The 14,198-nt window shown below is 39.0% G+C and overlaps 1 protein-coding gene across 9 annotated transcripts in view; it reads right to left on the minus strand.

Moving 5' to 3' along the window:
• RBFOX1 (RNA binding fox-1 homolog 1) overlaps nt 1-14,198 on the minus strand; it is a 388,542-nt gene that overhangs the window by 166,901 nt on the left and 207,443 nt on the right. For all 9 annotated transcript variants that reach the window (XM_036738289.1, XM_036738294.1, XM_036738295.1 and 6 more), the window contains exon 2: nt 13,238-13,480. In XM_036738289.1, coding sequence (XP_036594184.1) covers nt 13,238-13,480 — 243 coding nt within the window. The remainder of the gene's footprint in view (nt 1-13,237; nt 13,481-14,198) is intronic.

Raw genomic sequence — 14,198 nt, forward strand, 5'->3', positions numbered from 1 at the left:
GCATGAGAAGGGTAGAGGAAAGCAAGGAAAAGTATCCTATCCTATTCTGTCTTGGGCTGCTTTGCAAAGAAATGCTACCCCTTTTGCAAGATTCTAAGGGAGCAAATACAATTCACCACGCCAAAATATAACTCTGCTGAAAACATTGGGAACTATGCACAAGTCTAGTTAGCCCGATTGGTAACATGGCACTAAAAGTGTTACAGCTGGTCCAAGCGGTTTGGCTGCTGGTTTTGGCCATTTCTACTCCTTGAAAACCTTTTATATGTTGTAAGTCTTTGCAATCAAGGCCACAGGCCAGGAGTGGGAAACCTGCGGCCTCGAGGCCACATGTGGCCCTCTAGGTCCTCAAGTGCAGCCCTTTCTTCTATTCTGTTCCTCTTCATTCTTTCATATTCTGGGGGAGTAAAGTGGAGAAAATTCCTCTAGTTTACGTTACTTGGGACCATATTCAGCAACCTACAGTAGTTTTGGGTCACTGGATTTAAAGATAAAACAACATTGGATATCATCCAGTCCAACTAAAGCATCCTTGAACTTGGATGGGGAAAAAATTACATTTATGTTTTAATATAATTTGTAATTATTTTTATTTTATACCCCGAAAAACATTCTGAGAAGGGATCCATAAGCTTCAGATTAGCAAAAGGATCCATTACATTAAAAAAAAAAGATTAAGAACCCCTGAAGTCATCCAAGCCTCTCACTTTACGGATGATGGAACTTAGCCCACACAAGTAGTAAATAGCCATGTTCTGTCTATTACATCACTGTGCTCTCCCTTCCAGCCCAGGATTGTTATGATCAGCCTGCTTTCTAATGACCTGATTCTCTTTAGTCCTTGTCTTTCATCCCCAAACACTCATGCTCCTTAACTTGACCCATGTATCCAAGCTGCCAAACTAGCCAGATAAGGTAATCACTCAGTAAGCTGAATTTTTCGACCAGGTATTTTGGTGTCATTAGCCTCAGTTGTACCCAGAAGATATGAAAAAGAACACAGGCTACACCAATAATATCAAAGAGGGCAGGCTGGGAAAGCCCTGAAGGGATCATTTACTCTAGACACGCTTGTACACATGCCATACTAGAGAATCTATTTCAGGGAAAGAGATTTTATAAAATCTCTTCAGAGATTAATTCTGATTCTAAAGTCCTCCCGAAAATCTGCCTACCTCCTATTTTCTGCCACCTTAACACATTTCATTACAATCTATCCTGACCTATTGTCATAGAATCTTTGAATTGGAAATGACCTCAGAGAGCACCTAGTCCTGTTTCCCACCTGAAAATCACCTCAACAACATCTTTGAAGACAGCCATCTAGCCTTGCTTGAGCACTTCCAGTGAATTGGAGCTTACCACATGACAAAGCAGCTCATTCCACTATGTATAAGACATCCCTAAATGTGAGGTAATTCCATCTCATACCAAGCCAAAATCTGCTCCTCATAATTTCCAACCACAATTGTAAAAAAAAAAAAAAAAGGTAATAATAAGCTTAATCCTTTTTTTTTCACATAATAGCACTTCAAAATTGTGAGACATCTATCATCGTCTCACTACGTCATCTCTCCAGGTTAACCATTTCCCTACAATTTGGGTTTCAAGTCTTCGTACTATACCAGTGATCTTCTTGACATGCTCTAGTTTATTAATGCACTTTTTAAAATACAGCACCCTGAAGTGTGCACAGTACTCCAGTCAGACAATGGAGTAGGCTGATAGGGAAAAGGACAATGGTATTATTACCTCCCATGTTTTTGGGTGTTATGTTTACGTGGCCTAAGGCAGCACTGGCTTTTTAGGTAACAACGTTACACGTATGACACCAAATAAGCTTGCAGTCAACTGAGATGTCTAATTTTTTTTCCTTCTCCCCCCCCCCATTAACTGTGGTCTTTTGAAAGCATTGTAAAGTGGACAGAGCTAACCGCAAATTCAGGAAAAACTACTACATATGACTGGGTGACCCTGAGCAAGTTCCTTAATTTTGCCTTCCTTTAACATTGCCTTAAGGCGACTCTCTAAAATTATAAATTACAGAGAAGGCACCCTCTCTATGGGAGAGAGGAAGCTCTTCACCTCAATGTGGACAGCTCCTTATGCACAGAGGAGTTCTCTGCACTGATGAAATAACAAGTCTTATGCCCACTGCCAGAAAATTGGCATCCCACCACACCTCTCCTAACCTGAATTTGTGTGGTTAGTTTTTTTTTCCATCAACTTTGGACTTTTCTGTATCTTATTTTGATAAATTCTATCTAACATACCCATGACTAAAAAGATACTTATATTTTCTGCCAGCTGGGTACTTCAAGATTTCATTAAATGAGATCTTAAGAACCCACAGTATGTAAATAAAACTTACCTGGGCCACTTATTCACATGTATAAAAATCCAAATGGTAGAGAAGATAGAAGTCTAGAGGCGCAACAGGCCATGAAAAAGACTGCAAGCCCAGCAACACTGGGCTGGCCCAAGGCAATGATAGGAAATTCAATTTCAGAGTTGCTGTTTGCAAAGCAATCCAATACATTATAGTATGTGCATTATTATTGTATTATATTGAGTAATATCACATTTAAGTAGATTTCATAGCATCATATCAGTGCACAAGGGAATAGAAAAGTGGTTAATAAAACACAGAAGTACAATTTCCTTTCAGTGTTAGTTATGTCCCTATTATACTCAGAGAATAATAATCAGTAGCCCACTTAGTTTGACTTGGGAAGTAAAGGAACAGTAATTACTTCTTGCATAATGTGTCATTAATAAGGACTTAGGCCTAACACTAGGTAACTTTGGATACTCTGAAAATCTGTAGAAGTCAGTGTCCAGTTGAGACAATGAAAATCATGGCATTTCCTTAGAAACATACATTAGGTCAAAATATAGAGCATGTACAATATAGTACTATGTGTGTGCCTAGGTTTACTTTTATGAATGCAATTTGTAATTAGTTTGCTATATTTTCTCCCTCTCTCACATTTGTGCTTCTTTTATTTTTCCCCTACATAATTCTTCTGGATAACTACTGGGATATTAGCATTTGGTTAGAACAACTGAAGAGGTACAAGTGATGCCACATCTGAAAGTAAAACGAAGAGCATTTAACACTTGTAATTCTTCAATTGCTCTTAGCAAGGATTCAAGGGGAAGCTGGCATAGAATTATGAATTATATTCCCATTTGCAGTAATAGAGGTCCTAAGAGTCTTCTGCATTCAATTTGGTAGAAGCTCAACTGGGAGCTAGTCACCCATATAACACCGCTCATTTTCCCAATACTAGTAGTATTTACTAAAATGGGAGTGTGGGGAAATAAGCTCAATAAATAAAATATTGATTCTGGGACTGCAGGAAAACATCTTAAGCATGGAAGTTATAATACTATTCTTTAGTTAGGCCCGCTTCTAACTTTGTGGTAACTACTTTGAAGACAGTATTTAAGAAAAAAACAAATATCATCATTGAGCAGTCTTTTTTTTCTATGATCAGTGAAATCTCTGCTTTTCCGTGACCCTGGACCCCAAGATATGATGTACTCTCTATTGGAGGGCCCAAGGAAGTATAATAATAAAATTCATAAAGACAGGGAAATCAAGGATCAGAGGAGGAGGTAAAGTAATTAATTAGAATCTTTTGTAAATAACCAAAACATACTAGAATCAAGTACCGAGTGATTGGGCTGAACAAGAGGAAAAGACAGGACTTGATGGAGGGAAGATGTCTCAATAAAAAGAACTGTGGAAGATTAAAGGAGGATCAGGGACAAGAGGAAGAGGCTGATGAAGCATGCTAAAGTTAGTTGAATACAGTTCAATTATGGCCCTATGACTTCACTCTCTGTGAAACCTCGGACATCTCACAGCAAGTCTGTATCTCAGTGTCTCCTATGTGAAATGAGGGTGTTAGCTTAGGTGATCTCTAATGTGAAATCCGGCTCTCAATTCCATGGTCTTCAATGGGATCTTTCTGTTCTCTGGGGCCTCACAGGGAAGATCATGAAGAGAGGAAGCCAATGGCTCCAAAGCTCAGCCACTTAACCTTCCTCAGCCCTCTCTTCTCTTCCAGTTCTACCCATCTTCAGTTCTGTGGGCATTAGAAACCAGCCTTTAAAGGTAAGAGCTAAGCCTCCATCATTTAGACTAAATGAAAAAGCTAGATTGGAGTCCCTTGGTTCTCAGGCAGTTAAATTTATTTTCTTTCCTCTGTATTTCCTCAAAATACTCTTCAATTGCAAGTAAGAACAATCTCTGGGGCTCTCCTCTCCTAAGACTTCCCTATCCTCCCCTTCCTCACATAGCTATGAGACTAATGTCACACAGAGACATTGCCCAGGAACCATCGACAACTCCTTATATAATTGCTAACCCAACTCCCACTTGCGAGCCAATTACAGGAAAGGGGGGAAAAATCATGTCAGTTGCGCATTGTTGCTACTACCTCTTTTCTTAGTCAAAATGGAAGTTAATTCCCTTCCAAAAAAGTCTAGAGAACAATCTATTTAAATTATAGTGTTAACAATGTGAAGCAAAGATGCATAAGTCAAATACAATTTGGGTTATAATTAGCTATTTCATTGTAGCAAGTTTCTCTGGGAAATCCAGGCTTCCTTTAGTCAGCACATCGAATGGCTTCAAATTCTTTTTTTCTCCCTTTTTCTTTAAGAATTCAAAACTCCATATGTAGCAAGATATTGGAGACCACAGGTAGGACAGTGAGAAAAATGGCCAGTAATGAGGAGCTATAGGGACATGAAATGAATTGAAGGGGAGAATTATTCAGAGCATTACCCATGGTGGTATATTTTTGTTAATAATGTAAGAATGAAGTGAGAGAATTTATCCTGGGTATCGCTTCATGGCACAGCCACTTTTTATGGTGATACAGAACCTTTCATAACCATGAAGTTTTTCTGAAACCTTTTCTAAATCACATGAAAAGATACAATTTCTGTACCAGCCACCCTTTTAAATCAAGCCACATTATACTATGATTAATTTGTTATGCTGAATTATAAGTTGCTAATAAAGTCCTTGGGAAACCAGATTTTTCATGTCTGAAACAGAACTGGAATATGTAGGACGAAGAAAGACACACTGTCAACACAGTGCTATAAGTCTGTATTGGTCCATGTTGATTCCAGACTTATTTTGTGGGAGGCAGCATATCACCACAGGTTTATTAAAAAAGACAGTAAGGGTCCTTAAAATTCACTTCTTCGAGTGCTGGTGCTATCTATTCTCTGTCATGGATCTCTAACGACTTCCTCTCCTGAGTCTAGGAAAGAGTCCCCCGATATGCCTAGAACCCAGGGAGGAGGCTGGATCTGGACAATGTCCTTACCGAATTCATGGGCAAACTATTCCATCAAATAACTCACTCAAAAAGAATAAAGAGCTCACCAGGAGGGTGGATGCTCATTATAGACAAGGATAGCACTGATTTTGATTTCTTCACCAAAGACTATATAATTTGACTAGCTGGCTGTCTCTAAAGTCCTGCATTGCTCAGTAGACTGAACAAAGGAAGACCCCATGCATTTTGTGCCAGGAGTGGTTAGTATTAGGGATGTATATAATACCCAATACTACTGAATCAACACACTGCTGGCAAAACAACCAGAACTAGCAGGCTGTTATTTACATGAAATAAATACTGTTGCTAGAGATGTGGAAGCATTATTAAGTACCAAGCAGACTAGAGGCTAAAAAGGCTAGATAGGAACCAAAGTGTGGACCAATAGAAATGCTGCCCAAAATTGTATATACCAATGTAGTCTGAAGGATAATGATATCTAAACTTCTCCCACCTCCAGAAAACTCTGGGGTCACTGAATTTTGAGAATATTTACTGGGTCTAAGAGATAGGGATAATGAATAATTAAAAACAATTTAGATTCAGTTTCTATCCCAAAGGTGCCCAGATTCTGTGGGTTTTGTTTGTTTCTTTGAAGTAAAACAAACTTCCATTATCTCCTGAAGCCTTAAGTGATTCACATAGAATGTCAGAGATGGAAGGGACCACAGGGACCCACTGAATCCAACTCACACCTGAACAAAGAACTCCCTCTTCAATATACTCAGACTTTTTTTTTGAAGACTTCAAATGAGGAGGAGCCCACTACTACACCTCAAAGCAGCCCCATTATACTTTTGGATAGTTCTACTTTTGGAGGGTTTTCCTTAACTCAAATCTCAATTGATCACTTTGCAAATTCCACCAGCTGCTAGTAGTTCTGCCCTGTGGGACCAAGTAGGTCAGGTCTAATTACTCTTCTCCATGATTTCTTCTCCAATACCTACCTGAAGCTAGCGATAATTCTCAGTCATCCTCTGTCTTTTTCAGGCTATAATCCTCCCCATACTCATCATCTCTTCCCACCCCTAGTTTCTTCAACCAATCAACATGACATTAAAGCCATTGACCTCCCTTGCTGTCCTCTTCTGGACCCTCTCTAGCTTATCCAAGTCCTTTCTGACAGTGTTCCCAAAACCAAATGCAACAGTCCAGGTGTCTGATCAGGGCAGGGTACAGTGGGAATATCTGCTCCCTCATCTGGAATACTATGCTTTACTTAACTCACTCTAAAATTGTACTAACTTTCACTTACGCAGTAGAAGAAGGGGAGATAATCATTCAGAAATGAGGCAACAGGTTATTGACATCTATTCTTCTTTCATGATAAACTGAGAGCTTATGGCTCTTTCTGAGGAGGGAAGTGGTCTGGAATAGACAAGGAACATTGGGAAGGACACCCTAGGAAAAAACAGTTCTATGATACATCCCACTATTTAATAATTTGAAAAGAATTCTATTTTCTAAAAGGTCAGGGGATCCAGAATGCTGGGAGATGTAGAAATTGGGATTTTTTGTAAATGATCATTTAAACATTATTAACTTTTTTAAATTTTGGATTATTACTGGACCATTAAAGACAATTAGAGGAAATAGGAATATTTAGCTGAATAAGGGAATATTTAGCAGGGAATATCATGGCTGTCTTTTAATATTTGAAAGGTTATTTCATGGAAATGAGAATAGCTCTGTGTCGCTAGATAAAGCAGAAGTTTCTTACAATATCAGTTGCCCAACAATAGAACAGGCTGCCTTGTGAAGTAATGAACTTCCTATCACTACAAGTATTCAAAGGCTAAAAGATTGTTAGCAATGTTGCAGAGATATTTCCCACATTGAGCAGAAAGTTGGAATAGATTTCAGCAGCCTTCTTTTCATCTCTAAGGTTTAATCTTTCTAAGTCCATACTCCAATATATATTACTTTGATATGATTGCTATCCTCACAGCTGACTGAGATAAGTGGTATTGATAAAATGAGAGTTTTGAGTACTTATGCAAAAGCTGTCAATGCTTATAGAAGAGCATCATTTAATTAGGATCTATATCAAAGTTCTATTTTTTTTTAGCTGTCCCACAGGATAGCTTTTAAGGACAATAAGTTTACTGGATAATACATATTTCCCAATGGAATAAGGTGACAGACCTATTGGAGAAGGATGGGGTGAAGTCACGGGTTGGAAAGCTGGGGTTTGAGTATGAAAAGGAGATTTAAGAATTCCCCTAAGCGTAGTTATGAATCCTTAGAGGATGAAACACACATTATGTAAATTCTCTTCAGAGTACAAATCTAACATTGAGAAATTAGTGATAAAACTTTTGATTTCCCCTTGGAGATTATGATTCTACAGAGCTCTTTTCCAAAGTCCCTTTGCTTTGAGTGAAGGTGGAAAGAAGGAATGATTCTCTTTTCCTTCCCTAGACACAAGGTCATATTTCCTAAGCATCACCCAGACCAGGACTCCAAAATGAGTAGTATAACATTGGATTGGAAGCAAGCAGAGCTGGGGTCTAGGCCCTACTCTTCTAACTGTGGGCAAGTAACTCTAGCTTCTTCATCTTGTAAAAAGGGGGTTAGAGGCAAACTGTATGATTTCCCTTTCAATTCTAAAATTTATAAATCTCTTTGGCTTGTTAGCTGTGTCATTACTAGGTCCTCAAGCTAATAAGAGTTGCCATATTATCTATCCCCTGTGTCAGAATCCTACTACTAGGCAGAGTTCATGCAAAATTCATTTCCAGAAGCATAGATACATGTGTTGTCGTATAACATGATGGCTGGAGAGTACAGAATGGTAATTTCATCACTGTGTGGAAATTCTGAGTATATAAACTCTCTCCACCAGTACAGAGGAGCAACTCATCTATAACTTTGATTCTGGAAGAGCTACTTGGGAAACTTAGAGGTTAAATGACTCACCTATGGTCACACAGCTAGAATAGATCAAGTTCCTAATTATTCCTAATTCTAAGACCTCTTGCTAGAGCCCTACTGCCCTTCATAATGGTATGTGTTTGTATACAGTTATTTAGAGTTACAGACCAATAATTCTCAAAGTGTGATTTAGGAATCCCATTTTAGGGGATCCATGAGGTCAAAACTATTTTAATGACAATAATATTTTAATTTCCAATATGATCAATATTGATAGATATAACCCATATAAACAAAAGCTTTAGGGAATGGTGGAGAGAGAGGTTGTCCTCAATAATTTAAAAATGTAAAGGAGTTCAGGAAAAAAAAAAGCTTGAGAATTGTGACTACAGATAGATCTATAAACACTTAAAAAAAAGAGCAGGACCTATGATATATGCAATTTATAATCTTAGAGGATTGCAGGGATACTATGAGGTTAAGTGGCTTGCCTAGAATTACGGTCAGTATATATCTTGGCCAGGATTTGAATCCATGTTTTCCTAAGTACAGAGAACACATGACCTAACCAGGCTCTTCCTCCACTTATTAAAGAACTAACTAGGTGGGACAGTGGATAGAGCACTGGATCTGAGTTCAAATCTAGCCACAGACACTTACTGACTGTGTGACTCTGCAAGTTACTTAATCTCTGTCTCTTATAACCCTTACAGGAGCAGATATAAAATACTCTGGCATTCAAAGCCCTTCTTAAGCTAGCCCCCTCCCAACCTTCCAGTCTTCTTGTACCTTATTCTCCACTACATACTCTTGGAGGCAGAGACAATAGCCTCCGCGCTGTTCCACAAACAAGACACTCTATATCTGGGATCTGGGCATTTTTTCTGGATCTTCTCCATACTGGAAATGCCTTCCCTCCTCCACTGTGACTACTGACCTCCCAGACATCCTTTAAGTGTCAACCTCAATCCTACCTTCTACTAGAAGCCTTCCCCACTTTACTTACATCTAGTGCCTTCCCTCTGTTAATAATTTCCTATTTATTCTTTATATCACTTGCTTTGCATGCTATATACTTGGTATGTATTTGTTTGCATATTGTCTCTCCCATCACAGCAAAAGTTCCTTAAAGGCAGGGGCTGTGTTCTGCCTCTTTTCGTATCTCCAGCACTTAGCACTATAAACATTAATAAATGTTTATAGACTGGCCAAATGAGGCAATAATTGTAAAGCAATTAGCATGGCGCCTGGTACATAGTAGGCACTACATAAATGTTAGTTCTTATTATTACAATGTCCTTTGTTGGAAGCATATTCAGACAGCCAATGGCAAGTACGAAGAGAATCGTTCAGAAGAAAAGCTCACCGCTTTATTGGTAGAGATTTGGGAGAGGGAGGCAGAATGAGAAGGGCATTGTTTTTGGTTTTTTGGGTTTTTTGGGCAGAGAATCAGTACTGGGTAGAGTAAGGAAGAGATATAAAGATAAGAGGTGGTGGTACGATAAACAAAAACAACAAAAAAAACCCCTACACCTCTAGAAGTCAGAAGAACTAGGTTTAAATCCAGGCTCTACCACTAACTTTGTGACTGGACAAGTTACCTTGCTTTTTTGAGCCCTGCCTTTCTCATCTGTAAAATGGGGATGATGATATTTGTTCTACCTGCCTCATAGGGTCATTAGAAAACTTGAAGAGCTAAAAAAAATGGATATTTTGAAATTAAAAATTCTGCTTTCTGAACTAGTTTTAGGATACTATACTCGAGCTGCTTTGTTTTGTGGAATTAAATCATGCAGCCTCCAGTGTAGGTGAAAATGAAAGAGAAAGAGAAGGCCTAGGAGCATCTTCCAATAATAATAATAATCAATAAAACTAGCAGGAACAATAGCTAGCATTTATATAGTGCTTTAAGGTTTGCAAAGCACTTAACGTGGGGTTATCTCACCTTAGACATGGCATCATAGCGGTAAGGTTGCTAACCTCAAAATGAAGGTACTATAAGGAACACATAGTGTACAGTGCAAAAGTTCCCTCACAGGGAAGTAAGGATTTTACTTGCTCATCTTTTCAAGGAACCTGCAGGTGTGCGTGCACCCAACCACTCTTCCTGGGGTCAGATAACTGCTATCTAAGCCACCAGCTAAAATCCAGTCTATCTCATTGCACTTGAAGTCCCATGTGTATTATAAGGCTTTCTCCATTACACAGGTGTCAACCACACAACTAACACAAAAGAGAACACCAAGATTTTTTTCCTTGTGACTCAATATTAACTCCTTCAATAAATAAAAAAAGAAAAAAAAAGGAGAGACTACTTTACCATGTTGAAGGAGTTAATGCAGCTGCCAGAGATGTCTAACACCATAGCAGGGAGTGAACAGCTAAAACACAGGAAGAGTCTGGCTCATTAAAGGCATGTTCTCAAAGGCCACGGAGCATTTTGCTGTTGTGCCTCTCTCTAGGACACCCTTGTTGGCTCCCATTAGGAGTGTATGAATCTGATGGGAAGGTTGTGGGAGACTTTCAGCAGATTGCAGGGGTGTTAAAAATAGATGTTAAGTTGCTAGTGGAGATACTTGGCGAATTCTCCACTTGCAAATTTCTGATTATAATATGTCAAGAGTAAAATACCTTGTCAGGAGAAGTATACAATATATAATGGTATTGGCTCTGTCAGCAAACTGATGCATGGTATTTTTGAGCCCTACTTTAAATCTGAATTCAGCAGAAAATGTCCTGTAGGGAACAATCTTGGCCCTTGGGGATTTGACTGGATGACCTAATAAGTTCTCCAAAGCTTTACTTTTCAGATGCTGTGGTAGCTCTGGGTGTATTCAGATTCACATTATATATGCTCTGTGCTATGTGTTAAATCATATGCATGCACTGTGTGCAACAGAAGCACTGGAAAAATGTAGTCACATCATATGGGTGATTTTCTTTCTTACCTGTACCTGCTATTAGTTTTTCAAACTTGTCTAATGGGCTCCACTGTGACAGACTGACCATTTGCACTGATCCAGGCACCAGGCACTATGTGCCCATAAGTTAGGAGAACTTTCAGGATGCTCAAGACATGTACTCTAACCCATTTAAGACACAACAATGGCCAGGGCCCATAAACCTTCTATGCTGTCCCTGAACCAGATAGAAACTTAGGTTGGTGGAGGCTGTATATTGAATTTATTCTATTCCTATATTTATATTCTGTAGAAGAGTCAAGTCCTGACACAGCAGCTTCTCTGAGGTCACAGCTGGGATTACAAGAAGGCAGACACATAAGAATTCCTTCTCCTGGCACAGAAACATGAGTTACAGAACAAGAAAGGACCTGGAAATAATGCAGTCCTAGCTCCTTATTCTATAGATTAGAAAACGTAGACCAAGCAAAGCTAAATGGCTTGTCAGGTGACATAGCAAACAGAATAGGATTTAAACCTGGGTCTTATGGCTCCAATTCCATGATTTGTACTGTATCAGACCATCCCAAACAATAGAAATGTGTGCCAGATAAGAAAGAAACCTGGTCACAGAGAACAAGATACCTCCCCTTTTTAATAAATAATTAAATTAAATCTTTTTTTTAATATTATATTCACTCTTAAACATGACTCCCTTTTCCTCCCCTGCCTTTCTTTGTATCTTTGGCCCTCTGAATGGTGCATAGGACATAGAAGTTTAATAAATGTTTGTTAACTGGGCTGACCCCAATCAGCTAGCCACCCCTTATAACAAAGTTTTTCACAAGAAAGAGAGAAAAAGCAGTTTAGAAAAATTAACAGTGAGCCAGCACATTAACTGTATCTGACAGTGTATCTTATATTACAAATCCGTGGTCCTTCACCAATGGAATGAAAAGAAGGAAAGCACTTCTGTTTTTTTTTTTAAGAAAAAGATATTTTAAAGTCCACCTTAGAAGTTTCTATATTATTTGTTTCTTTGAAATTTCTTCCTGTTGTCCTCCCACTGCACTATCTGCTTCTCTAGCATGATACATATTTTCCAGGCCTTGATGATTTCTTCCTTATTGGTAGTACTGTAATATTTCAGTTTTGTCCAATAATTTATATCTCATGACCCTTTGTTGTTCTCTAGTTAGTTTTGGTAGGTTCCCTTTTGAATTACAAACTCCTCAAGCCTAAAGTGGCTTCAACTTTTTTCTAGCCCTCAAAGCAAGAGCCTGGACATAAAATATGTATATTTAATAACTATTTGCTGATATGACTTTATTCTGTTCCTAATTGGAGACCGCTCCTGCCACCACCACCATCACAAACAGCTTGAGTAAAACTAATGAATACAATCAAAACATCTCATTCATACTTTTTAAAAACCATTTGCAGGCAAAAAGAGGAATAAAAAGAGTGACAGTCCTTAAATCAGAAAGACCACTAATGCTACCAAATAAATGAAGACAATTCCAAGGCACAATGATTTTAACCCTTAATTGGATAAGTTTCCAAGTACAAAAAGCAGTGTACATTTGATCCTCAAATCAGAAAGGCCACAGATGGTATCAGTAAAGAAGTAAAGACACTGCCTAGCCAAAATGATCTCAACCCCTAATTGGATGAGGTTCCAAGTACAAAAAGCACTTTGCTTTTATATCTAGACAGAAAAAAAATGAGGAGAATGGAAGTAAATGCTTTGATCCAAGTGGGATGACAAGCTCCTAGGAGGAGAGGACGCAAAGGGTGATGAGAAAGAAAAAAAAAAAAAGGCTGACCAGTTTTCAGTGGTGAATGGCTTATCTTTGAAAAACACACAGCCTACTACTTGGAGCACCAAGGCATTCTCCAGGAAGTCCATTGTGATCTTCCAGAGGATAATTAACTCTTTCAGGCTCTTGAAGGTGGAAAGATAACACCCTGGTGCCAGAAATAGGCCCCCTCTGGCTAATAAGCCTCTCACTGTGGACCTCCCCATTTACCACCCAGGCAAGCAAGCTCAAGGTCGTGACCTCTCCAAACCATCCCAGAAGATGAAAATGCTACACTTACTGTGGCTGTGCCGGAGACAGTCTGCGCACTCGTGTCCGTGGCACTCTGTTCAGAATGCGTCTGCGCTGGAGGGTACATGTTTAACGTGTGCTCTGGGACTGTAGTCTGGCCTGTGTACTCTGGAGCGGGATGAGGATGGGGAGCCGTATACTCTGCAGGGATGCCATTCTGAGGGGGAGCAAACTGGGCGGAGGCATAAGGCTGTGCCATTGTGTCAGGAGCTGCTGTAGCTTCCTGATTACCCTGGAAAGCAAAAGGAAAAAGCAAAATCAGTTAGGAGCTACATAGAAACTTCTCCAGAATCCAAAGAGAGTTAAGGGCCCAACATTAGCTTCCCCATAGGGATTGTGTCCTGTTTGATGCCGAAGAGCCCTGATTATAATCCTGACTTGGAACAAGTGAATGTGCAGCTTTCTACATGACAATCGATTCTTAATTTCATAGTTAAAGTGCCACAAAAGATCAAATGAAGTGGGACTCCTAAAGGACTTGACATACATGGGTGTGTATGTTTTACAGAACAAACACTTCTGCTAAGCATGTGAGTCCACTCAAGGTTTTATGTTACTCAGGGTAGCACAATGGAAAAAGAAAAAAAAAAGAATATCTTTTAAGAGCAACTATGTCTGAGAATGTTCCAGAATGTCTCCTTTATTTTCGTTATTGCTTTATCGGTTATTCTCATTTCCAGAAAGAGGCAACCAATCTAAATTCCAGATCCTAATTTGGCCAGATATTTCCCACTATCATGTCCCTGTTTTAAGTATTTTAGCAAAATGTGTGTGTGTGTGTGTGTGTGTGTGTGTGTGTGTGTGTGTGTTAAATTGGTGAAAATTTGCCATCTTTTTTTTCAAAGTAAGTGTCATTTAATGGTGAAGTCCCACTTTAAATCTTCATCAAGATATGGATGTCATTCTAAATCCTCACAGGCTGCCAAGATCTCGTAGTCCTTACCAAACTG

Source organism: Trichosurus vulpecula, chromosome 9, assembly GCF_011100635.1.
Source record: "Trichosurus vulpecula isolate mTriVul1 chromosome 9, mTriVul1.pri, whole genome shotgun sequence".
Lineage (NCBI taxonomy): Eukaryota > Metazoa > Chordata > Mammalia > Diprotodontia > Phalangeridae > Trichosurus > Trichosurus vulpecula.